The sequence below is a fragment of the Mixophyes fleayi genome, chromosome 10, assembly GCF_038048845.1.
Source record: "Mixophyes fleayi isolate aMixFle1 chromosome 10, aMixFle1.hap1, whole genome shotgun sequence".
NCBI lineage: Eukaryota > Metazoa > Chordata > Amphibia > Anura > Limnodynastidae > Mixophyes > Mixophyes fleayi.
Window position 1 is genome coordinate 1,773,788 of NC_134411.1, and position 27,240 is coordinate 1,801,027.

The following is a 27,240-nucleotide window of genomic DNA, read 5'->3' on the forward strand; positions in this document are numbered from 1 at the left end:
CACAGGTAGATAATAACCGTCTGGGGTTACTTTATGTTCCTGTAAATGTGCAGTAAGACACCGGCATGGATGGTAAGTAGAGAACTGATCGGGGTCCTCTGCTGCCATTGGTGGGCACGTCGCACCTGAGTGACAGGACACATCCTGCACAAAGACCCCAAATTCTCTGCGTCTGTAGGAATCGCACCTGCATCACATATATTGTAGCAGTGGGACGCACCTTGCTTGAGAGGATTGGGGGTGTCCGGGCCTGGGACAGACCCTAATTGCACAGTGTGTACCCTCTTATTATGCAGCAAGAAGAGAACTGAAAACATTTGTTGTTTGTCAGAGAATGTCCCAAAATAGGGTCAAATTCACAGAGCAAAAATAATACCACAAACTATTAACTGAGACCTCACATATCCGCTCAGGTCTGCTGCTGATGCTGGCGTGTAGGTGCAGGTTTAAGATTATTTATCAGCTGGTCTGTGGGTAGGTTGGGGAACACGGATGGATGGACGAATGGATTGATGGATGGATGGACGGATGGACGGATGGATGAATGGATGGATGGAAGACAGACGGATGAATGGATGGATAGATGGATGGATGGATGGATGGATTGATTGATGGATGGATGGAAGGATGGACGGATAGATGGATGGATGGACGGAAGGATGGATGGACGGATGGATGGATTGATGGATGGATGGAAGGATGGACGGATGGACGGAAGGATGGATAGATGGACGGACGGATGGATGGCAGGATGGATTGATTAATCATTTGACTGAACAGTAAATATGACACTGATAATCTCACCTGAGCCACCAGATTGCAGAGCCGGGACCCTTCCTGGGTCAGGCTGAACAGACTGTGTATTGCTGAGTCCATGCTGTATATATTATCACATGTGTCCAATTCTTCCACCAGGCTCTGAGGGCAAAATAATCATTTATACGTTACGCCAGGCTGTACATACAGAGATCTGTCACGATGGAGCAACGCTCCCTCTGTCATTTCAACAGACAATAAAATCAGTTTTATTCGTGAAACAATTACATCATTAATAAGTCACGTAGTCGGATGTGTCTCAGAAGAGATCTACAAACAATCAGACTTCATCTCTTCTCCATGAAGTTTTTTGACCCAAATGTATAACCCCTCACTGTCTAATTTACATCGGCAGCAAAACGGTGAATGAATCAGAATTACTATGTAAAAATGTGAGTTTGATACAGACATATATATAACAAAAACTGGGATAACATGTCCAGTAGGACAATTAAGCTCAACCTATTACAACTGTGTAAATCTAAATTAGGTAATTAGGCTGTACACAACGAACACTATTATTTTTATAAGGCCTGTAACACTTCTCTGAAAGTTTTACTAATGAGCAATGTAGCAGTGGAACAGCTCATATCATTAACAAACCACAGAAATGCGTATCATCCATCCATGTAAAATCTATTTGATTGTAAGCTCTTCTGACCAGAATCCTAATTCCACTTATCTCATGTTATATCCCTGTATTGTAAGCAAAATTAGTATAATGTTCTCTCTCTGTACAAAGAAGAGATAGGAGCAATAAGTAGTAACAGAGATTTGTATCTAGAGTGTGATCTATACTCTAATAAAGAGATGTCCTTCTGTGCCCCCAATTAATGAGATACAAGTAAGTTCCAGTTATCACATAATGAGACATTTATAGAATTACATGGAAAACAAAAGTAAAAAGAGAACAATTAAACATGGTTTAAATAAAACAATAGATATTAATTTGTGATACGATATCAGGTATTAATTACACTGTTAGGGAAAAGACTTTCATATTCCTGAGGTTACCAGTCCCTCAAAAGGAGGTAAATTAACATTATAATTTATATAAGTAATATAATGTTTATCTCCAGTTTATGTTTAATACATTATGGTGTTATTTCACCTCCCTTTATAGAATTCTCCCCAGTAAATAACGTGCATTAGACCTAATGTACACAGAGGGCTTCATATAATGCCATGTGAGTGCTTTCTTGTTTCCCTTTTTGTTTTCTTATTTTTGGGCATGTTCCTAGTTGATTTTCCTCTTCTTTTTCCTCTTCTTCTGCCCATGTTTTTCTTTTTAGGCTCAAGGGGGTTAATACTAATTTTATTCCCGGGGAATGTTGTTCCCTGGCTATCTCTAAAAAAGATCCATGCATTTTTCTGGATCATTAAAATCTTTTAATCTAACCCTTTCTTTGGCAATGTTCTTAATGAGGCGTGACTTTTCTTTCTCCCTTAAATCCTCTCATTCCTTCCTTCCTTTTTGGAAGCTGTTTCTAAGTTCTTATAATTCTATGGTTTATTAAGACCATTACCAATCTCTCTCTTTTGACTTAAATTGGCTGGGTTTAGAAGTTTATATATCCTATTAGTATCTCTTCTTAAAGGTAACCTCTCTATAAGGGGGGATTTTATTGTAACAGAACCACTACACACAACATTGTAACATTGTTGTTGTGTCTCACTGGATTATAGATTGTGCAACGCTTCTTGTTATATTTGTTCTGTATCTTAGTGTTATTTATTTCACATGTGGATTTCTGACGTCATCCTCTAGGGTCATTCTTATAGTCTATAGTATGCCTATGATACTTTTTATGTTTTGGAGCTATTATTTCTTCTGATATTTTATATAATTTTTGTTGTGTAATTTCCTCCAATTTTTTTATAATCCTCTATATGTTCTAATGGACTTTATTTATTTTCAGTCATTTTAACTTATTCACCTATTACTTTTAGGGACTCTTTATTTCCTTAATGATATGATCAATTAACATGAACAAGCCCAAAGATAAGAAAGCAAAAAGGGAAGAAGGGATCTTCAACTTAAGTAAACACAAACTTTCTACAAATCAATTCAAAGTACTGAACAAAGGTTTAAAATTTGTCCCCAATAAAAAATCTTAACATGTTTAATACATATACTGATTTGCATAAATTTGAAACCTTGAAGAAATATTTTCTTCAAAATCTATCCAAATTTCAACACATTCCAACATCAGATAAGTTTAAACATACAAAATTCAAGGCCAAATCATATTTTTATCCTAGTTATTTAAAGGGCCCATATATAGAAACGTTTCAACAAATGGTTGAGACAGATTTGGAAAAATGGAATATAAGACAAAAAAGTAAGAAAAATCTAACAAAACTAAAACAAGAAAGTGTATGTATAAATAAATGATGATGATGATGTCAACTCAAAAAAAATTTGGAATTGATCATAAAATCAGCGTATAAAGGTGGGGGGATAGTCCTTATGGACAAACCTAATTACCTAAAGGAAGCTCATAGACTCCTTAATGACCAATAAACTTATTCCATTTTACCAAAAGATCCTACAGATGAATATAAAGAAGAATTGAAAGAGATACTAGCTCGAAGTCTGGAAACTGGTATTCTAAACAAAAGGGAGTTCGAATATTTAAATGTTAAAACACTGAGGCTCCCAGTCTTGTATTTTTTACTTAAGATCCACGAAGACCTCACCAATCCCCCGGACAGACCAATCATATCAGGGATTGGGTTAGTAACAGCCAACCTGTCAGAATAGATAGACAATTTTCTACAACCACTAGTAACTAGTCAAAAGAGCTATTTGAAAGACATGACACAGATTTTAAATATGCTCGAAAGCATCATTTGGAAAGAGGATTATCTGGTCATGACTTGCAACGTTATGTCGATATATATATTTTTTGTGATCAATCACAAAAAAGGCAATTAAGAAAACTTTGTGTGAAGAGTCTGAATTAGATCACTTACAGATAGATTTCATCGTGGAAGCAATTTGTGTTCATACTAGAACACAATTACTTCTGGTTTGAGGGAAAATATTACAGACAAATATGTGGCACTGCAATGGGCACTTGTTTTGCACCAGTATATGCAAACGTATTTGTCTCCCAATGGGAAAACAGTAAAATCTGTCAGAACAACCCCTTCGCTGATCACATCATCAAATGGAAGAGATATATAGATGATGTTATATGTATCTGGAGGGGAGGAAAAGAAGCCCTGGATATGTTTGTTAACCATATCAACTCCAACCAATTTAATTTACGTTTTTTTGCAAACGTCAGAAGTAAAAAAAATAAGTTTTTGGATTTGGAGATTTTTGTGGAAGACGAAAAATTAGAGACCAGAACTTACCAAAAGAAAGTTGACTGCAATCAACATATACCAGCCACTAGCAACCATCATAGCAAATGGCTCCGCAGTGATCATAGTGGCCAATTATTGAGGGTTAGAAGAAACTGCTCCAAAGAGTCAGACTATGTGAAACCAGCGGGGGACATGAGAGTTAAATTCCTTGAAAGAGAATATGTTTCAGAACTAGTAAATAGACAGTTTGAAAATATGAAAGTAATGGATAAAAGAAAATTGTTAAAATCCTCAGAAAGAAATTAAGAAAGAGATGACACAGAAGTAGTTAGAGTTTTACCACATACAGAGACCAAACTTACTAATTAAAGAGAATAGTAGAGGCGCACTGGTCTATTCTTTTCAAAGATGAAAAACTGGATTGTATAATACAAGACAGACCTACAATAGTGTTCAAAAAGAGTCAAAATCTAAAACAAGATCTGGTAAAAAATTGCAATTACCATACAACCAACAGATACAGGAGGGACATGGCTATAATAAATTAAGGCAGGCTTCTATCATTGTAACCACTGTCATGTATGTAAAACTACCAATGTTAAAAGTATAAAACCTACGTGTGAATTAATGTCGAACTCAAATAGGAGAAAATTGACTATTAAAGAAAAAAAATTATATGTAATACTATAAAGGTGATTTATCTCTTACAATGTCCTACAATATATTGGCCGCACGATTGGGAGCTTGAAAGTGAGACTTAGTGAACACTGTAGAAATATTACAAATAAAGTAGAAGATCGCAGTGTATTCAACCACTATGCACTAAACATAATGCAGATCCATCAAGTCTTACATTTCTAGGAATAAAAGGGATCACCAAATCCTGGAGACGAGGGGACTTTCTGACTAAAATTTCAAGGGAGGAAATGAAATGGATGTTTGAAATGTTCACCCTTAAGGGTTAAACTAAGAATTTGAATTAGGCAGCTTTTTAGAAGATTAATCAGTAAATTAGAAAATTCACCCATTCCTATATTGAAAAGAAAGTACTACAGATAGTTATTATAAAGAGAGGTTATTGTGACCGGAGATGTTATCATTTTAAAGATTTAGAATGTATATTTATAAATCAGAGTCAGCAAAACAAGAATTGTTCGCTACATTCAAAATTGTTTACGATTAAAAGTATTTATTATACTATTAATATGACAACTTATATTCATTTTTTATATATATATTTAATTTAAGTTTCTAACAATATATGTGCAAAGTACATGTAATGTAAGAAGATAAAAGTTATTGGTTAAGCCAATCTGAGAGGCGGAGACAAGGCCAGAACCGGAAGTTGGAACGCACCCTAAGAAGCGCATCGGATCGATGCAAACCAGCAGTATCCTGCTACAAACACGCACAGGACGACAAACGTACAGCCCCCAACTGCCTGGAAAAGACCCTGCGATCCAACAAGGACATTATTAGGAATATAATCTTACATGTGAGTACTCACAAAATTTACAGTATAAATTGTGGGACACAAATCCAAGACATTTAGTATCGCACAACACTGAGGAGTGTATGTGGATATTAGAGATAATATTGATTCAATTGAACTTCATTTGATAAACCAGACTCACAGGTGAATCCTGATGGTTTTATTAGATTTTATTGTAATTTTATGAGCATTTTTATGTGCAAACTACTGTGTAACATAGAAATTCATTAAAGAACTGTGTACTATACTTAGCCTGTCTTAAATATTGAATCACATATATGTGGCGCCAGGAATCATACTCTTTGTACAATTTATATACTTAACAGCTTGGATAACTGTTATTCTAGAGCAATAACATTCAGGGGAAAGGCCTCAACCTGGACCCGTTGATAGAGTATGCACACGGCAGCCTAATAGTCATTTAGAGAAGCACTTATCTATGCTCTCGTACAGAGCTACGTACGTTACTATACAGAGGGCCACATATGATGTTACACAGAAGGCTACGTATGATGTCATGTGAGAGCTATGTATGTTATTACACAGAAGGCTACGTATGATGTCATGCGAGAGCTATGTATGTTATTACTCAGAGGGCTACGTATGATGTCATGCGAGAGCTATGTATGTTATTACTCAGAGGGCTACGTATGTTATTACTCAGAAGGCTACGTATGATGTCATGTGAGAGCTATGTATGTTATTACACAGAGGGCTACGTATGATGTCATGCGAGAGCTATGTATGTTATTACTCAGAGGGCTACGTATGTTATTACTCAGAAGGCTACGTATGATGTCATGTGAGAGCTATGTATGTTATTACACAGAGGGCTACGTATGATGTCATGCGAGAGCTATGTATGTTATTACTCAGAGGGCTACGTATGTTATTACTCAGAAGGCTACGTATGATGTCATGTGAGAGCTATGTATGTTATTACACAGAGGGCTACGTATGATATTACACAGAAGGCTACGTATGATACATATATGCATACAGAAGAGTAGATCTGCCTAAAGAAAACAACTATATTTTAACAATTCTATAATTAAATAATATTAATAAACATAATGGGCCTGATTCATTAAGGAATGTAAATGCTGATATGTGTCAATGTACAGTAAGGGTGTGCCAAGCTCATGTGCCCACAGCAGCACCTGATTCACAGTCAGGTATAAGTGCTGATTACTAGTGATGACGGCTGTGTATACAGCTAGAACATGTGTTTGTATCAGGAGCAACTGTAACATTGTATTTTATGAACAGTAGACATTAATATCATCCTGATAAATGTATTTTATGGAAGGAAAAAAACACTTATTTTTTAATATTTATCATGCATGACTATATTATTAACAGATGACATTAATTGAATGGTTTTGTTTTCTGTGCGTTCTTTTGTGACCTGATATCCCACATTTATATTGGACGTATCCTGCAGTGTGATGTCTGTAAGAGCAGAGCGGACCTAGACCCGTGTTCATCACCAGATGTATCAGATCGGCTGCTAGTTGAATACGGACATGTGTATACCTGATTACATCCATTTTTAAAGAAACTCATTTTACTTTCCTTTTTCATGTGTTAAAGAATCAGGCCCAATGTGTCTTTATTTTGTGGGTTCACTCGAGCACTATGTCTACATATATAGATAACTAATTATTTTAAACAGTGCTGTATTTAAAAATAAATGAAGGAAAAAAGACAAAACAATATTTTTATACGAGTGACCGATGCTACCTCAGCGCCTCTTTGCTGCAAGAACATAATGTTCACTTTTACTCCCAACCACTAAATGTAATATTTTTTTAGTTTTTTAAAATTATTACCACTTATTTGGTACCATAGTTTAGAAAGGTAAAAAGTTACAGTATGTGCACTGTACATATATAACAGCAGATCATAATAATTAAGTTTATTAATCTGCAATAGGGAATAAGAAAAAAAACTTATATAAATATCCAGTCACTTTCCATTGTTAACACAAGATGCAAATTTCCTATATGCACTTTAAATAATGTGTGAAATTGTATTTATCGTGAAGATAAGCATAAAATGGAGGGCATAGGGATGAAATTGTTGCTGGAGCTTCAGTCTCGAGGCCCAATCCGTGTCTTCCAGCCTCCCAGCTGGAAGACACAAACTGATTAGTAGCTGCACCTGCTGATTAGTAGCTGCACCTGCTGATTAGTAGCTGCACCTGCCAGGCCTAAATAAAAGGGTGTGACAATCTGCTGCCTGTGAGAGGTACTACTTGGAATGCAGGGGTTGACTGGTTAGCAAATTTTACTCTGGGGGTGAGGCTTGGCTCAGTTCCCTGGACTAAAATTTAAAATGAAAAATCAAAGGTTAAAAAAAAAGGAAAAAAAAAAAAAGGAAAAAATGCAGATGACGCAGCCCAAGGTAGTCCACTATGGAACCGGGAAAATGCCCCCAGCCCAGCCAGCTAGTTAGTAAGAATCTGAGTTATCTTATTTTGTTATTTACTTTCTTGCCTATAAAAAAAATAGCTGCGGCTTCTTGCACCAGAGTGTTTGTGTCATTTTCTGGCTGCAGCATTAATACCACCACCTACCCCAGGAGATGGTGTCTGCTACCTGTTCCTTTACTATATATAAATATATATACATATATATCTATCTATCTATACATATATATGTGATGCATTATTGGTATAGACCTATTATTTTATTGGGATCTGTGGCACGATTTACTAGTAATACTGTGATATTTAATTACTACAGGAGATTTAATTTTTTCCCATGATATATTTGTCATGTTTGGGTGGATTCCTTTGGGTGCCGCATTTCCCTCCCACGGGCTAATGACTTACTTGTAGGATAATTGGCTTGTAACTGAATCGACCCCGGTGTCTGTGTGTTTACATGTCTGTGGCAGACATATTGTAAGCTCCAATGTGGCCAAGGCTGATGTTTCCGCAGATTGTACAGCACTGCAGAATATGTTGGTGCTACATAAATGAAGGTTGATAATTATAATAATAAGAAATAAATATCAGTTTAAGGACCTTCAGGATAATACAAGTCTGTGAGCTCATTGCTAAGCATTGTAAAGGAAGAGATAACACAGACTGTATATATATACTGTATATATTTTATCCATGGAGAATTGATACAAGGTAACAACATGACTAAGCTGGAAACATTTCCCCGGGGTTTACCGTAATCCGGACGGCATGTCAGTATTTATTCATTTAGTACTTGTCACTCTGGTAAATAATGTATTAAAGCTTTTTGTAGGATTTTAGGCCGTGTTTAGCCAGTAGAGTATGAGGAATAATGGAAGAGGATAATGACAGAAAGATGTGACCTTTCCTGCAGCAGTGTCACCTCAGTAGACGTGCAGCACCACAGCAGAACATTACATCATAGAATGACATCATTCCTGTGAGTTACTGTACAACCCGCCACAGTCCCTGGCAGAGAGCGGCTCACAGACCTGCCCATCCACTGCCAATAGTCATTCTCAACACTCTCTTAATGTTTTACAGTTTCTTAAATGATCTGTGTCAGGTTTGATCAAATTTGGTAAAATATCTAAAAAAAAAAATCTCTCCAGATAAATAGAAAACAGAAGGTTGTGGAAATGATTCTTAATGAGATCTAGAAATGATGAGACAGAGGGAGATACAGTTATCATTTTGGACTCCTATTTCCTTCATTTGAGACAAAAGGAATATGCAGCTATAGCTACAACTGTGTCTGCAACAATGTAACTGTTTAAGTAACAGACAGTGCAAGCTTGTTACTGCATATGTAATATGTAACAGTGTCTGCAACTATGTAACTATTTATACACTATGTAACTTTCTGTAAATATGTAACAGGCATGTAACTTTGTGACTTCATATGTAATTATGTAACTGTATGCTAGCATGTCACTGTGTCTGCCACTATGTAACAGTGTATGTAAGTGTAGAACTGTCTGCAACAATGTAACTCTGCATAAAGCTGTTTGCTGATATTTTAGCTAATATCCTGATTATTTACATATTTGAATCACATGGTTTATTGATTACCTTAACTTCCTGAATTAACGCAAGATTGATCAGCTGACTAAAATATTGTCCGACAGATGTCAGGGTCTCGTTAATGCAGAATTTCATTGATGACAGCCTGTCCTCATCGTCCGTCTGGGTGCACCTAGTGGGGTAACCGGGATCCAATTAAGAATTGAGCAGAATGGAACACAGGAGAGATGACAGATGTTTGTATTACACGTCCAGCAAAATGACTGTATCCTGGGTGAGCTGCAGTCACACCCAGCCTCTGCAAATGTGGGTCCCTGGGCCATATCCATTGTGGGGTCACCCCGATCCCACTGGAGGGGGCATGGCTGGTAGTGCTCCCAGCGATGAAGCATGGGGCACCTGTAATACCACCAAAGCCATCCCTGCTCACTAGGCCACCTAAGTAACTGCCTCCGGGTCCTCTTGCTGGGGCTCAGAGGGACGTCCTAGGACTAGAATCGCCCTCTGTGTGATTTAGGGGATTGGGTCTCTCCCTCCTCACTTCTGTTTCTAACATATTCTGCAGCTACTTTTGTTGGTTTGTCTCCTTGAGAGCGATTATAACTGAGACAGGGAAACTAGGTATCAGGGGCCCGAAGATGTGGTCAGAGTCTCCCCATAGATCCACATCAAGCTGTTGTTGTGAGAATTTGTGTTAATAAGAAGGGGATGCAGAAGCATTGGGGCAATTCAATTTGAGGCAAAATGTAAATAACTAAATATTAAGGTAGATTTATAAAGCACCACAGTGCTCAGTGCTGTACAGTTGGGAAAACGGAGACATGTAATGTAGACAAAATAATTGCAGACATGAAAAAAATGTTTATTTCTGGGGGGAAATGATTGATGAAATGTACAGTATATAAATGTCGGACAGATGGTGATTATTGCTTTGTACTAATTTTTTTAGGTCCTGACTCATAATTATATTATTCTATCCAACATTAAAAGCGGACAAAAAATATGTTGTTGTTTTTTGTTTTTCTTTACCATAGAATGTTTCTGAATAATTTATATTACTTTCTATTTCCAAATTAACCAATGTGCAGTATAACATACACAAAATAATAATAATAATAATAATAATATTTATGTGAATAAATTCTAAGGACCTGATTCATGAAAGTGTAACAACTTCCTGACATGCGTAAAAAAAATAATACTAATTATATTATCTTTGCTACAACACGCTCGGGAAATCTTAATTTATGGCAGAGCGACTAAGAAATCTCAATAAACATCTGTGAATCATTCACAAAATTTCTAATTAGAACCAGCTCCCTCTATTGGGTGCCTGTAAGCCTCACCATCCGCTACTCACCCCCACCCCTGACCACCCACAAATAGAACAACTTTTTCAGCCGTATCTGCGACTACGTCCCAGTTTGAATCTGTCGCAATTGCTTGAACACGCCCTTTGCCTATGTAAGAACACCCGTTCCATCCCCCGTCACGCCTCTGCAGGCGCAAGGAGTCGTAAGTGCCGAAAAGTCACAGGTCTGAAACGCCGTAATTGTGCACATTCATTTCATGACCACATGCGCAGTGTGAAAGTACGCAGATATACGCTATGCAAACAGGAGCACGTCTCACTCTGGGTCGGGCTCTAACCGTACACATATAATTATCATTGTTTATAATATAAAATACATATGTATGTATATAGTACCAGAATGCGTATCTCTGATATGGGAAAATAGAATCTACATTCCTGGTAATTATAGGGATTTTGACTGACAGAAAATCTGGGTAATGTGATTAGAGAGAGAGAGGGAGAGGGAGAGAGAGAGGAGGAGAGAGAGAGGGAGACAGAGAGAGAGGAGGAGAGAGAGAGGAAGACTGAGAGAGAGGGGGCGAGACTGAGAGGGGAGAGAGAGACTGAGAGAGAGGTGGAGAGAGAGAGACTGAGAGAGAGAGAGGAGGAGAGAGAGAGGGGAAGAGACTGAGGGAGAGAGAGAGGAGGAGAGAGAGAAGGGGAGAGAGACTGAGAGGGGAGAGAGAGACTGAGAGAGAGGTGGAGAGAGAGAGAGAGAGAGACAGATGGGGAGAGGGAGAGAAAGAGAGAGAGACAGAGAGAGGGAGAGGCAGAGAGAGAGAGACTGAGGGAGAGAGAGAGACTGAGGGAGAGAGAGAGAGAGAGAGAGAGAGAGAGAGAGAGATAGAGAGAGAAAGGGGGAGAGACTGAAAGAGAGACAGAGGGAGAGCGAGAGAAGGGGAGAGAGACTGAGAGGGGGGAGAGAGAGACTGAAAGAGAGGTGGAGAGAGAGAGAGAGAGACAGATGGGAGAGGGAGAGAGAGACTGAGAGAGGGAGAGACAGAGAGAGAGACTGAGGGAGAGAGAGAGAGATAGAGAGGGAGAGAGAGAGAAGGGGAGAGAGACTGAGAGGGGGAAAGAGAGACTGAGAGAGAGGGAGAGAGAGAGACAGATGGGGTGAGGGAAAGAGAGACAGAGAGAGAGGGAGAGAGAGACAGAGAGAGAGGGAGAGAGACTGAGAGAGAGACAGAGACTGAAAGAGGCACGGATGGAAATAGGCAGAGAGATACAGAGAGAAAGAGGCTGGGTGGTAGACAGGTGAGACTCAGGGAGAGACAGGGATGGCAATGGGGGGGGGGGGGGGGAGAGAGAGAGAGATGGTGGAAGAAATAAAGGGGAAAATGACCCATAAGGTGAAACATTACAATGCTAGGGATCTATTTTTATTACATTTCTCAAGTATACAAACAGATATATTTTTAAGAGTTTAATGTAATTTAAACTCTTATTGGGCATGAATGTTAGACTGGCACAGTAAGAGGCTGGCACAGTAAGAGACTGGCACAGTAAGAGACTGGCACAGTAAGAGACTGGCACAGTAAGAGGCTGGCGGTACGGTCAGTGTACCAGGAAACAGACACTCGATTGTACTATTCATTTAAAATACCATTTCTTCATCTCACATCATTGGGTGGGAATTTACCTTATAATTAAAGATGCACCTGCTAAATAAACCATTATTTGTGTGACATAGGTATAATATTAAGGACGCTAATCAATGAGAGGGGAAAAGCAAAAATGTAAAATACGCTCAGCACAACCACGTCTATGAAAGTAGTTGCAAATGTCCATTAATAGGGTGAATGTCATTCAATTTATTTGTACAATAAATCAAACTTACCTTTCAGTGATTTCTGCAAGTTCTGAACATTTTTCCATTAATAATGTTTCATTCTGCAGATAAATAAAAGGATTCTTTTTTTTTTACCAACATCATTTAAAAAGCAGCGTGAATAATGTTTATAAGATGCATAAACATTAAGCTTGTCCCTGTAAGACTATAAATATTAGGTCCCGGCTCACAGATCTATAAATAGACTAATCCACCAGCTCAGCAGACTGAACAACAAAACAGCCACATTAGGCACCAACAAGTCAATCGCCCATATCCGCCAAACATATTTTTCATCTGCTGCGATGTGATTGCACTCACTTTTCTCTAAAACGACTTAATTAAAAGTTATTATGCTGTTTTGAAACCTGATAACACATTATTTTTTCCCATAATTTACGTCTATCCCAAGCAACCATTACTGGGATAAGTGTATGTGAGTGGAGAGACGGGCGCTGAATTGACGCGTCTGAATGTGATGGATACGACCTCTGAAATTACAAGTAGATAATTCAGCTTCTGTTTTGCGTTCGGAGGAGGAAACAGTAAAATTATCTGAAGTAATTCAATTATTGCAATAAACAGTCTCCTGCCAATTTATCCCTATAATTAACTAACACCTGAAAGTCTTAAAACATGAATGCAAATTGAATCCCATAACATGGGTTAAATAAAATAATGTTTGCAATTTTCTTTTAACATGAGTTTTTGCTAAAAGGGCAGTAAGGTAAAGTACAAGTAGATGCATTATGAAAAGACGACTTGTAAAATAAATAAAAATTATCAATAAAGTTAAAAGTTTCAAGATAAGGTTGGAGTAGGGTAGGTGTGAGGGTGTACCAGTGTGAGTAGTATAGGTGGGAGTAGGGTAGGTGTGAGGGTGTACCAGTGTGAGTAGTATAGGTGGGAGTAGGGTAGGTGTGAGGGTGTACCAGTAAGACTAGTATAGGTGGGAGTAGGGTAGGTGTGAGGGTGTACCAGTGTGAGCAGTATAGGTGGGAGTAGGGTAGGTGTGAGGGTGTACCAGTGTGAGTAGTATAGGTGGGAGTAGGGTAGGTGTGAGGGTGTACCAGTAAGAGTAGTATAGGTGGGAGTAGGGTAGGTGTGAGGGTGTACCAGTGTGAGCAGTATAGGTGGGAGTAGGGTAGGTGTGAGGGTGTACCAGTGTGAGTAGTATAGGTGGGAGTAGGGTAGGTGTGAGGGTGTACCAGTAAGAGTAGTATAGGTGGGAGTAGGGTAGGTGTGAGGGTGTACCAGTGTGAGCAGTATAGGTGGGAGTAGGGTAGGTGTGAGGGTGTACCAGTGTGAGTAGTATAGGTGGGAGTAGGGTAGGTGTGAGGGTGTACCAGTAAGACCAGTATAGGTGGGAGTAGGGTAGGTGTGAGGGTGTACCAGTGGGAGTAGGGTAGGTGTGAGGGTGTACCAGTAAGAGTAGTATAGGTGGGAGTAGGGTAGGTGTGAGGGTGTACCAGTGTGAGTAGTATAGGTGGGAGTAGGGTAGGTGTGAGGGTGTACCAGTGTGAGTAGTATAGGTGGGAGTAGGGTAGGTGTGAGGGTGTACCAGTGTGAGTAGTATAGGTGGGAGTAGGGTAGGTGTGAGGGTGTACCAGTGTGAGTAGTATAGGTGGGAGTAGGGTAGGTGTGAGGGTGTACCAGTAAGAGTAGTATAGGTGGGAGTAGGGTAGGTGTGAGGGTGTACCAGTGTGAGTAGTATAGGTGGGAGTAGGGTAGGTGTGAGGGTGTACCAGTGTGAGTAGTATAGGTGGGAGTAGGGAAGGTGTGAGGGTGTACCAGTGTGAGTAGTATAGGTGGGAGTAGGGTAGGTGTGAAGGTGTACCAGTGTGAGCAGCATAGGTGGGAGTAGGGTAGGTGTGAGGATGTACCAGTGTGAGTAGTATAGGTGGGAGTAGGGTAGGTGTGAGGGTGCATTAGTGTGGGTGGTATAGGTGGGAGTAGGGTAGGTGTGAGGGTGTACCAGTGTGAGCAGTATAGGGGGAGTAGGATAGGTGTTAGGGTGTACCAGTGTGAGCAGCATAGGTGGGAGTAGGGTAGGTGTGAGGGTGTACCAGTGTGAGTAGTATAGGTGGGAGTAGGATAGGTGTGAGGGTGTACCAGTGTGAGTAGTATAGGTGGGAGTAGGGTAGGTGTGAGGGTGTACCAGTGTGAGCAGTATAGGTGGGAGTAGGGTAGGTGTGAGGGTGTACCAGTGTGAGTAGTATAGGTGGGAGTAGGGTAGGTGTGAGGGTGTACCAGTGTGAGTAGTATAGGTGGGAGTAGGGTAGGTGTGAGGGTGTACCAGTGTGAGTAGTATAGGTGGGAGTAGGGTAGGTGTGAGGGTGTACCAGTGTGAGTAGTATAGGTGGGAATAGGGTAGGTGTGAGGGTGTACCAGTGTGAGTAGTATAGGTGGGAGTAGGGTAGGTGTGAGGGTGTACCAGTGTGAGTAGTATAGGTGGGAGTAGGGTAAGTGTGAGGGTGTACCAGTGTGAGTAGTATAGGTGGGAGTAGGGTAGGTGTGAGGGTGTACCAGTGTGAGTAGTATAGGTGGGAGTAGGGTAGGTGTGAGGGTGTACCAGTGTGAGTAGTATAGGTGGGAGTAGGGTACGTGTGAGGGTGTACCAGTGTGAGTAGTATAGGTGGGAGTAGGGTAGGTGTGAGGGTGTAACAGTGTGAGTAGTATAGGTGGGAGTAGGGTAGGTGTGAGGGTGTACCAGTGTGAGTAGTATAGGTGGGAGTAGGGTAGGTGTGAGGGTGTACCAGTGTGAGTAGTATAGGTGGGAGTAGGGTAGGTGTGAGGGTGTACCAGTGTGAGTAGTATAGGTGGGAGTAGGGTAGGTGTGAGGGTGTAACAGTGTGAGTAGTATAGGTGGGAGTAGGGTAGGTGTGAGGGTGTACCAGTGTGAGTAGTATAGGTGGGAGTAGGGTTGGTGTGAGGGTGTACCAGTGTGAGTAGTATAGGTGGGAGTAGGGTAGGTGTGAGGGTGTACCAGTGTGAGTAGTATAGGTGGGAGTAGGGTAAGTGTGAGGGTGTACCAGTGTGAGTAGTATAGGTGGGAGTAGGGTAGGTGTGAGGGTGTACCAGTGTGAGTAGTATAGGTGGGAGTAGGGTAGGTGTGAGGGTGTACCAGTGTGAGTAGTATAGGTGGGAGTAGGGTAGGTGTGAGGGTGTACCAGTGTGAGTAGTATAGGTGGGAGTAGGGTAGGTGTGAGGGTGTAACAGTGTGAGCAGTATAGGTGGGAGTAGGGTAGGTGTAAGGGTGAACCAGTGTGAGTAGTATAGGTGGGAGTAGGGTAGGTATGAGGGTGAACCAGTGTGAGTAGTATAGGTGGGAGTAGGGTAGGTGTGAGGGTGTACCAGTAAGACTAGTATAGGTGGGAGTAGGGTAGGTATGAGGGTGAACCAGTGTGAGTAGTATAGATGGGTGTCGGGTAAGCTTATTGAAGAGCTGGTTTTCGGAGAGAGTCCAAATGTTTAAAGGTGGAGGGAGAGTGTGATCGGACGTAGTAGGGAATTAAATAAGTGTGTAGAGGAGTAGGAGGATTATTTTAGGCGATGAGAGGTGTCAGAGGCAGAGTTGAAGACAATGTTCTCATCGTTCTATAAGTTTGGGGGCTGGAGATGGTTTCTAGTTAGAAAATATAACAATTTAGCATTCCCTAAGGGAAAAAATTAGAGCAATAGGGAATTACAAATACAGTGATTTTCATCCAACAATTTGGCCATTCTGTGCCGAAGCTCCCGGAAAGGGTTGGGCTGGTCGGAAATGTGACCTCTCTGTGGACACCATGGGAATGGTGGATCTAACTGAAGGTTCTGGTGGAGACACCTAGAAATCTTTGTTAGGAATGGACTAGCCCCCAGAACAGGGTGTAAGGAAGATCGGGGCAACACACAACAATTGGAAGAATCACGTGATTTACTTTTGAAGATGTGACCAGCAAACTATCTATACTCTGTGATTCGGACGACATCTATTCACATTTATTTTCCCGATCAAAGCACAAATATGATTTTAACGTTTAATTTCCATACCTGGTGCATCTGGTCTGTTGAAGTCCTACTAAACGCGTTGTACTCTTTAATCATGGAGCGCACGTGGCAATCTGTTCTAATGCTCATGGCGTGGACTCGTTTCCACCTGTTCTTCTCCAGTTTTTGGACAATCTTGGTCAGCTCGGTGCTTATAATCCACGCTCTCCGGAGCAGCAATTCCAGAGTGTTGTTGGAGCTGTCTTGTGAGGACAGCATGAGGTCCGTCTGAGAATCATCATCAACGCTGATGGGTTTAGACTGTAGGATACACATACACTCGCACTCTGTCATCAGCATGAGGTCATCCATCCACCGCTGGACGGAGTCCACCTGGATGAGGTTCATCCTGCAACAGAAAAACAACAACGGATCACGGTGCTGGAATAAGATTTCTAGAAATAAACTTTAGTGTAATTTGATGCATGAGATAGAGGGACGGGATTTACATTAATCTGCAAATTGTAGTGTTACGGCACAGTCTGATAATGCAAAATCTCCCCAATTTTATTGCTCAGCACCAGGGACACTGGTCACTTCAATGGTCTATTTTCTCTCTGCAACATAAGGAGCTCAGATTAAACATTGTTGGGGTTGGGGTTTCTTATTGGGGATAGATATAGAGGGTCTTATTCATCTTTGAACGCAACTTGTGATTAAAAAACATGCTCTTAACGTCTAAGCACGTCTGTCTGTGTTCAAGCCCAAGCGGATCGCAAGATAGATTTCCATTTGAATCTGGGTGTAAGTATACTCTGGCTGTACGTTACTTGCCGTATGTTAACAGACAGAACACAGGGCAGGATGCGTGTGCAATATAAAGTCCCATCAGAACGCAGGTAAAAAATATATATTTATCAAACAAATGAACAATTCTTTGTGTTTTATAATCATTAATAAAAATTTATGTTTTTGATAACAATGTGTTTGTTTGTTTGTTTGTTTTTTTGTTTAAGGTGAAATTCATTAATCAGGATTTTCTTAATGTGTGCTGTACATACAATGCATTTTAGATTTTCTTACTTGCAAATACAGAGTCTGGCACACATACATGTAGTCATCACTATCAGTCGGTCCTTACACACCTGGTAGGTGCAAACGATGCAGCTAAAATAAAAGTACGCACAAGATGCCCAGAGCTTGAGTCAGCCGGATCTGCACCCTCAGCACAGACTTACTGTACATTGCCTACGTCATACTGGCCAACTCTCCCTGAATGTCCGGGAGACTCCCTGAAATAGGGGTGACCTCCCTCACTCCCTGAAGAGTCTGGCATTCTCCCTGATGCTGAGCCAGTACAAGACGTGGTTGGCTTCTCCATCTGTGGCATGATGACACAGTTCAGAAATTGTGTCCTATGTCCAAGTATTGATGCCTATGGAGGTGGCCATTTTCATGGAGACCAAGATTTAATCAAAGACTGACAGGTAAGACAACATGACTTCAGTAATGGAGACAGAAATGTAAAAGACACTTCAGTCTCTAGAGATTCATTTGCTGCTTTTCTTTAACGCATAGTTGCCTACTCTCCCGGAATGTCCGGGAGACTCCCGCATTTCTGGGAGGGAGAGCAGGTCAGCCTCCCGGTTCTCGTCCCCGCAATAGTAATTATGTAATATTGTGACAATCGTTTAGGGGCAGGGCCAAAATGATTCAATTCGTCAAGCCCCGCACGCCCACCTCCCTGAAGCCAGCGTGGTCTACGTCTGTCCACCCCTGTTCTGCCCTTCAAGTTGTAGGCAGTTGTAAGTGTCAGTTGCACTTGGACAATAATGCAATGTATTCACCTTTCTTGGTGTAAGTCACATTCTGGTGAACGTGACATTCCACCCCAGATGGCAGCATACAGACCCCTGAAATACATGTATTTCGTTATAATTAGGAGTATAGATGCTTTAAAGTGGATTGAAAATTTACTTTAAATTCTTAAACTTTCAATTGACTAAAGAAATCTGAGTAAATTTATGTAAAGTGAACAGAGCGTTAATGGCGTAGTAGTATTTGTATTTTTATTTGTATCTTTTTAATAATATAATAATATTTGTTGTACTAGTGAGGACAAAAACAATATTATAAAACGCAGCCATTTAAGCTCAGACATTTCAACAACATTTCATTGTTAATTTTAATGCTATCTGCAAATTTTGAGTTTGAACTTTGTATTTCATTCGACAACGAACAATAACTCCGAATTTCAATATGACGGAGACAAAAGTTCACGGTCATCGAATCGGGGCGGTTCAATCGAATTTTGAACTGGCGCTAATAGTTGGAGCGTCTGAAAGTGAAGAGGTTGCAGTGAGCTGTACTTTGTCCTACTTGCAGCAAACCCAGTGCCCTCGGGGTTAAACTATCACCGTCGTTGTGTTTTCTGCTTGCTGATAATTGCAGAGTTCTCTTATGAAATAAACAACATCACAATGTGCTTTCATCCGGCCGTAGTCTCCGATATCAACTGTAAACAACATGTAATAACGTGGGTCGGGCATCAGGTTGAAAACAATCAGTTAATTGGAACTAACGATGATACGGACATTATGTAATCTAATGCAGGGCGCCAGCAACCTGGCTCACCAGCAGCTGTTGAACTACAAGACCCAGCTTGCCAGCAATATCCAACTGTGATCCAGTAAATAGGAAAAAACACTACTGATTGCAAAATTGTATCCCCCCCCCCCCTATGAAATATATTTATCAGGATGTTATTAAATGTCTACTGTACATAAAATACGTACAGCTTGGTGCACCCTTACTGTACGCTGACTACGGGCATACGCCCAATCCCCTCCCCGTTCCGCCCATGAAATCATAACGTGTCTTATTTGGCCTTTGTGCGTGAAGATGAATTTTATACACTTGCGTTCTCTGGCGTATAGTTCATTTCTGGGTACGCGTTTCTTAATGAATCAGATCTGAGATGTTTTATAGAATTACAAATAATCCCAAAAAGGTTATGAAGCATGAATTTGATTTTCAGCTCCCATCATTTATACAATCAATTTATTGTAAGACCTATTACAGAAATGATGCTTAATGATTGAGCGTTTAACCTGCTTGATAAACACTTTTGAAAAGTCTCCGATTTCCTCTTATTGGCATGAAGAAGTGATTGATTTAACTATGAATAATGTCACACGGAACTCCGCGCAGTTAATGACCTGCAGAGAACCCGCTCGAATTGATTTCTGATTTATAGTTCCAGTAAAATGTCTGCGCTTGATGCGAAGTTGGGAAACGGTTAATATGTCTAGAAATCATTCGTACAAGTGATTTCTCAAAAGTGTGATTATCAGAATATTGTGCTCTATTAATGATCACGTTATTAAGGGATTTACGCTGCGTAGAGAGTGAGACAAACGATCTATGTGTTAGTAAACAATATCTGAAGCTACAGTGCTCCATTAGATTGCAAGCTCTTGGAATTAGGGCACGTCTTCATTTCTTAATTAAGAATGTTTTCAAGGCAATAGACAAAATGGGAGTAGTCTATTAATGTCTGTTAGATTGTAAGCTCTTTTGGATAGTTTTCACACAATGATTATTTTACCATAATTCTAACTAAATTCTAATTGCTCCAAAGTAATAGGACAAGGGGGAGTTAGGCTCCTATGTGCTTTACTAGGGTCCCATAAGGAACAAAGGGTTAAATGTTATTCTCTAAGCTTCTCTTTATGGCACAAAATATCCTATATTTTAATTTAGGAAGGAGAATTCTGGGAACGTAAAATAATTTGCGCTAAAGTAGAAGTAAAAGCATCCACAGAAACACATGTATTACTCACAGCATTGTTATATATGAACAGAAAGGATGACTGATAATCCCTGCTCTAATGTCCTTTATGGATTGTGGAAATTTTCTCAGAAATGTGGCAGCATGCAGAGAGCAATGAAGATAATAGTTTCAAGCAATGAACATATAGTCATATTACACAAATGTAACGTGATATTTGACAAAGGGTAAAGAGGAGATTTCTGCTGATAGATTTGATAGTCCCTATTTTATTATACTTTTAGCATTTGGAATCCCACCTCTGAAATTCTTCGCTGGCCCCTGCTCATGTCTTTATGGATAATTAACCTTTGCTACTGTATCAGATGGATCTAAGTCTCACAATTTGGACCAAGATGAGAGAATTTTAATTTTATCATCACCGTTCCCATAAAGGGCAAAGCGTTGTTTGTGGTTATAAATGTCGACTGTCTCTGTGCACCTCTCGCTGCCACCGTTACTAATCTGACGCTCTGTACGGAGATAGATAGATGAATAGCCGCTGGGTGCATAATATAACACAGAGTTACTCTTCCATGCCAGTTCCCAGCAGATTGTTTCATATCGTATAAGCAAAATTGCATCTTGTGCCAAGTTTTGGGAAGATCCCGCACCCAGAATGGTGCTTCCATGTTATACTTCTGCCGCGACAAATGACTTAACATTGCGATTTACTATTAAAGTCGCGTCAGGACTGAGATGTCCCATCGATGACTCTGATTGAATATTCCGGGAGTTTTACTGTGAATGTGCAAAAGTTGTTTCTGTTAATTAGCGCAGGGGGCAGCACGGTGGCTCAGTGGTTAGCACTTCTGCCTCACAGCACTGGGGTCATGAGTTCAATTCCTGACCATGGCCTTATCTGTGTGGACTTTGTATGTTCTCCCCGTGTTTGCGTGGGTTTCCTCCGGGTGCTCCAGTGTCCTCCCACACTCCAGAAACATACTTGTAGGTTAATTGGCTGCTATCAAAATTAACTCCAGTCTCTGTGTGTGTGTGTGTGTGTGTGTGTGTGTGTGTTAGGGAATTTAGACTGTAAGCTCCAATGGGGCAGGGACTGATGTGAGTGAGTTCTCTGTACAGCGCTGCGGAATCAGTGGCGCTATATAAATAAATAGTGATGATGATGAGGGGAGAGCAGGAAGTCTGCCAATGGGCGATCCAAAGAGATACCCTCTTCTGTAATGCTCTCACCATGAGATTGAGTATTATGCGATACTTTGCCTAATGTAGGAGATATTGTCTTAAATTGTGACTATACCTACAAATGCCTGATCCATGCAGGAAAAACCCTTTCCACATGGTTTAGGGCTTGATAAATAGACCCTATAATCCCCCTCATAATTGTAGGCTCTGAGTCAGGTAGAACAGTTATAAGTGCAACTTCATCTTCATAATTTGGGTGTCATTGCGTCTGAATCAGAGTTGGACATAATACAGGAGTAACCTTCGCCTCTCACGGTGCAGCGTAAGCGCCTGGCTTACAATATGTCAGTAGCGATATTTGCACCTATAGCAGGTGAGACCCCTCCTGACAGACACGTGTGCGGGATTCTGCCGTTGTGTCACGTAACACAAACTGGCGTTTGTCCCATTCTGAATCAGCCGCAAAGTCGTCACCACTTAGTGAAACTTTGTTCCGATGCGAAAGTGACAATGAAACGAGCGCTCACATTTCTGAGGATTTAGGGGCATATTTAAGAAAGCACGATAGTGCTTTTAACGGGTCATTAAGGTCCCACAGTGTCCTCCGCAAATTTATTAAGGGGGCACCGCAGCAGATATCATGGATATCTGCTGCTTTGCATTCCTCTTCGTTTTTGGGAGCAGTCACCATTCAAGAGAATGGTGACTGCTCCGGGCCGCAATCTAACAAGTCCCGAAAAAACATTTTTTTCGGGAACTTGTCATGTTAATGTACCAGCTGAAGCTGGCGTACATCATCCGAATGGAAGAAATCTAATGCTGTCAGCTCTGCTCCGGAGAGCAGAGCTGGACAGCGCATGTGTGGGGGGATCACATGATCCCTCCCTGTCACTCAGCGCTCTCTCTCTGCAACGATAGTTGCAGAGACAGAGAGGGGATCTGTGTGCGCATGTCCAGTTCTTGGAACTGGACATGCGCAATTGAAGAGTGAAGAGAAGACCCGGAGACAGCGCTTCCGAAGAGGGGGGTAAGTATGATTTTTTTTATCACTGAAACAGCAGTTTTTCGGAACTGCTGTTTCTGTGCAGGGCTGTACATAAATGTGAGAAATAGTTCAATCCTTATCATTGCGATAAGGATTGAAAACTACTTTTCACTTTATGTGAATATTGATAAATGTGCCCCGATTTAATCTGATCCCGTATTCGGTTTCCAGATTTATCTCCCGTCCTATGTAATACTGCAGACAGCAGCGCACTGAGTGACACCACAATAGATCAGGAACAGGTGCAAATAAATAATATCTGTATTACGGCATCAAAAAAATGACTCGTGCGGCCAAAGTCACTATAAGGTTCCATTATACAGAACTGACAAACAGCAGGAGGACAACATACAGCTCTTGTTTCAGTTCCTACAATTACTTCATTAACCATTTACCAACACGATACCAGAGATATATTAATACAAATATCAAATATTAACAGCTACTCATTAATACATCTTGTCATTAGTAAACATCTATATTCTAAATCAATAATGTTGTTTGTCGGTTGTATTATGGCATCTGATCTTTGTATAGTAACATATATAATTATCTACTATCTCATTGCTTAATGTTTAATTAGGTACAGTAATTGTAGCCCTTTAAATAACGACTATAAAATATTCTATGTTTATTGTATTTCTATGACTTAAAATTACATCTTCTGCATCTTCAGGAATTCTAATGATACTTTAATAAAGATATTATTGTAACTGTATCCATCCCAAAGTGTAAAATGTCGGATTGGATGGAATTAGGTGAAATAAGTTGAAGCATCAAATCTTTGGGTGATTTGGAACTTCATGTCGGAGAGGATCAGACATTCCTGCTGACCTGCGCCTTGTCCCGTCTCTGGTAACCACCTCTCCCTCCCGCCCTCTTAGATCTACCCGGACCTGCGCCTTGTCCTGTCTCTGGTAACCACCTCTCCCTCCCGCCCTCTTAGATCTACCCGGACCTGCGCCTTGTCCCGTCTCTGCTAACCACCTCTCCCTCCCACCCTCTTAGATCTACCCGGACCTGCGCCTTGTCCCGTCTCTGGTAACCACCTCTCCCTCCCGCCCTCTTAGATCTACCCGGACCTGCGCCTTGTCCCGTCTCTGGTAACCACCTCTACCTCCCGCCCTCTTAGATCTACCCGGACCTGCGCCTTGTCCCGTCTCTGGTAACCACCTCTCCCTCCAGCCCTCTTAGATCTACCCGGACCTGCGCCTTGTCCCGTCTCTGGTAACCACCTCTCCCTCCCGCCCTCTTAGATCTACCCGGACCTGCGCCTTGTCCCGTCTCTGGTAACCACCTCTCACTCCCGCCCTCTTAGATCTACCCGGACATGCGCCTTGTCCCGTCTCTGGTAACCACCTCTCACTCCCGCCCTCTTAGATCTACCCTGACCTGCACCTTGTCTCGTCTCTGGTAACCACCTCTCACTCCCGCCCTCTTAGATCTACCCGACCTGCGCCTTGTCCCGTCTCTGGTAACCACCTCTCACTCCCGTCCTCTTAGATCTACCCTGACCTGCACCTTGTCTCGTCTCTGGTAACCACCTCTCACTCCCGCCCTCTTAGATCTACCCGGACATGCGCCTTGTCCCGTCTCTGGTAACCACCTCTCCCTCCCGCCCTCTTAGATCTAACCTGACCTACACCTTGTCCCGTCTCTGGTAACCACCTCTTACTCCCACCCTCTTAGATCTAACCTGACCTGCACCTTGTCTCGTCTCTGGTAACCACCTCTCCCTCCCGCCCTCTTAGATCTACCCTGACCTGCACCTTGTCTCGTCTCTGGTAACCACCTCTCACTTCTGCCCTCTTAGATCTACCCGGACATGCGCCTTGTCCCGTCTCTGGTAACCACCTCTCCCTCCCGCCCTCTTAGATCTAACCTGACCTACACCTTGTCCCGTCTCTGGTAACCACCGCTTACTCCCGCCCTCTGAGATCTAACCTGACCTGCACCTTGTCTCGTCTCTGGTAACCACCTCTCCCACCCGCCCTCTTAGATCTACCCGGACCTGCGCCTTGTCCCGTCTCTGGTAACCACCTCTCACTCCCGCCCTCTTAGATCTACCCGGACCTGCGCCTTGTCCCGTCTCTGGTAACCACCTCTCCCTCCCGCCCTCTTAGATCTACCCTGACCTGCGCCTTGTCCCGTCTCTGGTAACCACCTCTCACTCCCACCTACAAGACTTCTCCCGTGCTGCTCCCCACTCATGGAATTCCCTACCACACTCAATCAGACTTTCCCACAGCCCTTAAATCTTTAGACGCTCTTTGAAAACCCATCTCTTTATTAGAGGTGACCTTATCTCTGATGATACTATTCACATTAATGCACCCTCACAACTATCCCAATCTCCACTCTGAGCCACACTCGCTCCTCTTGTTCCAGCTGTGCCCTCCTCCCCTTAGAATGTAAGCTCTGTAATGAGCAGGGTCCTCCATACCCTTTGTTTTCATGTCTATATTTATTTTGTTTGCCCAGTATGCTGCTGTTTAATGCATGTCCTGTTTTCCCTACTGTACGGTGCTGCGGAGCACTGTGGCACCTTGTAAATCTACAATAATAATAATATCATTTGTTTTGCGCAGCAGATGTTGTAGAGAGAGGCGTGTCTTAGATATTCAGGTGTCATACCTGCAGCCTGTCACCTGGTGATGTCATCAGGTGGGCGTGGCTTTCAGCCCCACACTGGGCAGGTAATTTATGTAAGTTATTACCAAATACTGCTGCAATTAGTCATTGAAGCCCCTCGTAAAACAAGTCTAAGATAGAAGTTAGAGGACATTGCTGATATAGAGTAATAACAGCCTAAACATCATGTCTAGTAACCCCTCAACTTATATAAGAACAGATAAAGGACTATGTAGAGGGGGCACCGCAAGTCACACAAGGAAGCAGGACATAGCGCGAGGTCTGGCTATCTACCCCAGCACGTGCAGAATATACCTACATGAAATAAGATGTATATGGGTTAATACTAGTGTGAATACTGTCATTTCTATGATTTATCTCAGATACGTTTCCTATAATATACTCTGACGAGATGGAAAAAAATGTTTTTATCATCTGAATGATCCAAATAGCCTCCACGTTATTCCCTCATTCATAACCTCGGCGGCGGTGGATGTAACAGACTGAAGAGAGGACAATTATCCGGCTATTATTCTCCAGGCTAAATTTACATTTTGTAATTTATTTGTTGCAAAATCCCTGGAAAGCAGTAAATGGATATAAGGTTAATGCTGGACGCACCATTGTCTGACAACAAGGTATGATAGTGCTCAGCCGGGTAACCTGTGACATTACATTAATCCAGCGCTCTCTGCGCGGCGGAGCTTTCTGCGTAATGAATGAGCCCGGACGCTCGCTGGGCCTGGAGTTATATATAACAGAATATTATAAGGATAATAAGCATATTGGTTCTATAATAGCTCACTCCAATCTACTTATGTATTACTAATGTAACCCAGTCCAGCATTCAGATAACAGGCAAATGCAACTACAATGTATGTTATTCTGACTTCAGTTTCATACATTGTGGGTTCATCTGTGTCTCCTTATTTTACTGAGGGTCATTGGAAGGAGCAGGACAAGCCGGAGGCTGCTGCGTAGCTGTTGCTTCTCTTTCTACCTTGTTGTTGGCCAATACCGCCAGCTAATCCCTCAATGGACTGTACAGCGGCCGACGTGATGCTCTGCAGCCTGCGATAATGCTGCTGTCCTGTGAGAAGGACTCAGCGGGTGGAAGGACTGTAACCACTATCTGCTCCTCACCGTAAGGAGGATTAGTGGTTCCGTCTTCACCTCTAGCTGCTGTCATGGGAGCTGGACAATCGCTCTGGCTCATCGCATTATAACGGATGTATGTTTGGGTTTTCTCCCGTTGGTCAGTTCTTCAGAAGGTGCTGTATAAATAACAAGAATAATAATAATGGAGCCTTCCTGCAGATGACCTCTGGTGTCTCATGAACTTCAGCTATTGTCCTGCTCGCAGGTAACTCAGGACATCGTCCGGGTGAGGATGGTAAAGAAGATGTTTTATTATAGAGCAAAACTAACTACCGGCTTCTTACACTGCAGCAACACTCATCTCAGTCAAATGTCAGTTTCTAGTTTCCTGCATCCTACCCCTACTTTTTTTTTTTTTTTTTTAACTTCAATAGTATTTTTATTATTAATTTTTCAAAAATTATGGGGTACAGAAAGAAGAAAGGGATGGGGGGTGAGGAAAGGACACAAAATAAAAAAGGGAAGGATTGAAGGGGTACATAGTGGGGGGAACACATTAAACAATTCTGCTGTTAAACCATATTGAACACATGAGGGAGGGAACCTAATAGGATCCCTACCCCTACTTTTTTTTTTTAAACTTTTCAAACAATATAACAAAACACATATAGTACTGTACTTGCCTCATATAAATAAACATTATCTATAATATAAATGCTT

The 27,240-nt window shown here is 41.5% G+C and overlaps 1 protein-coding gene across 1 annotated transcript in view; it reads right to left on the reverse strand.

The window, feature by feature from the left end:
- The window catches only part of INSC (INSC spindle orientation adaptor protein), a 119,985-nt gene that overhangs the window by 52,254 nt on the left and 40,491 nt on the right, over positions 1-27,240 (reverse strand). The window contains exons 3-6 of the mRNA XM_075187405.1: positions 16,835-17,180; positions 12,812-12,864; positions 9,666-9,789; positions 805-918 (exon numbers count right to left, since the gene is read on the reverse strand). Coding sequence (XP_075043506.1) covers positions 805-918; positions 9,666-9,789; positions 12,812-12,864; positions 16,835-17,180 — 637 coding nt within the window. The remainder of the gene's footprint in view (positions 1-804; positions 919-9,665; positions 9,790-12,811; positions 12,865-16,834; positions 17,181-27,240) is intronic.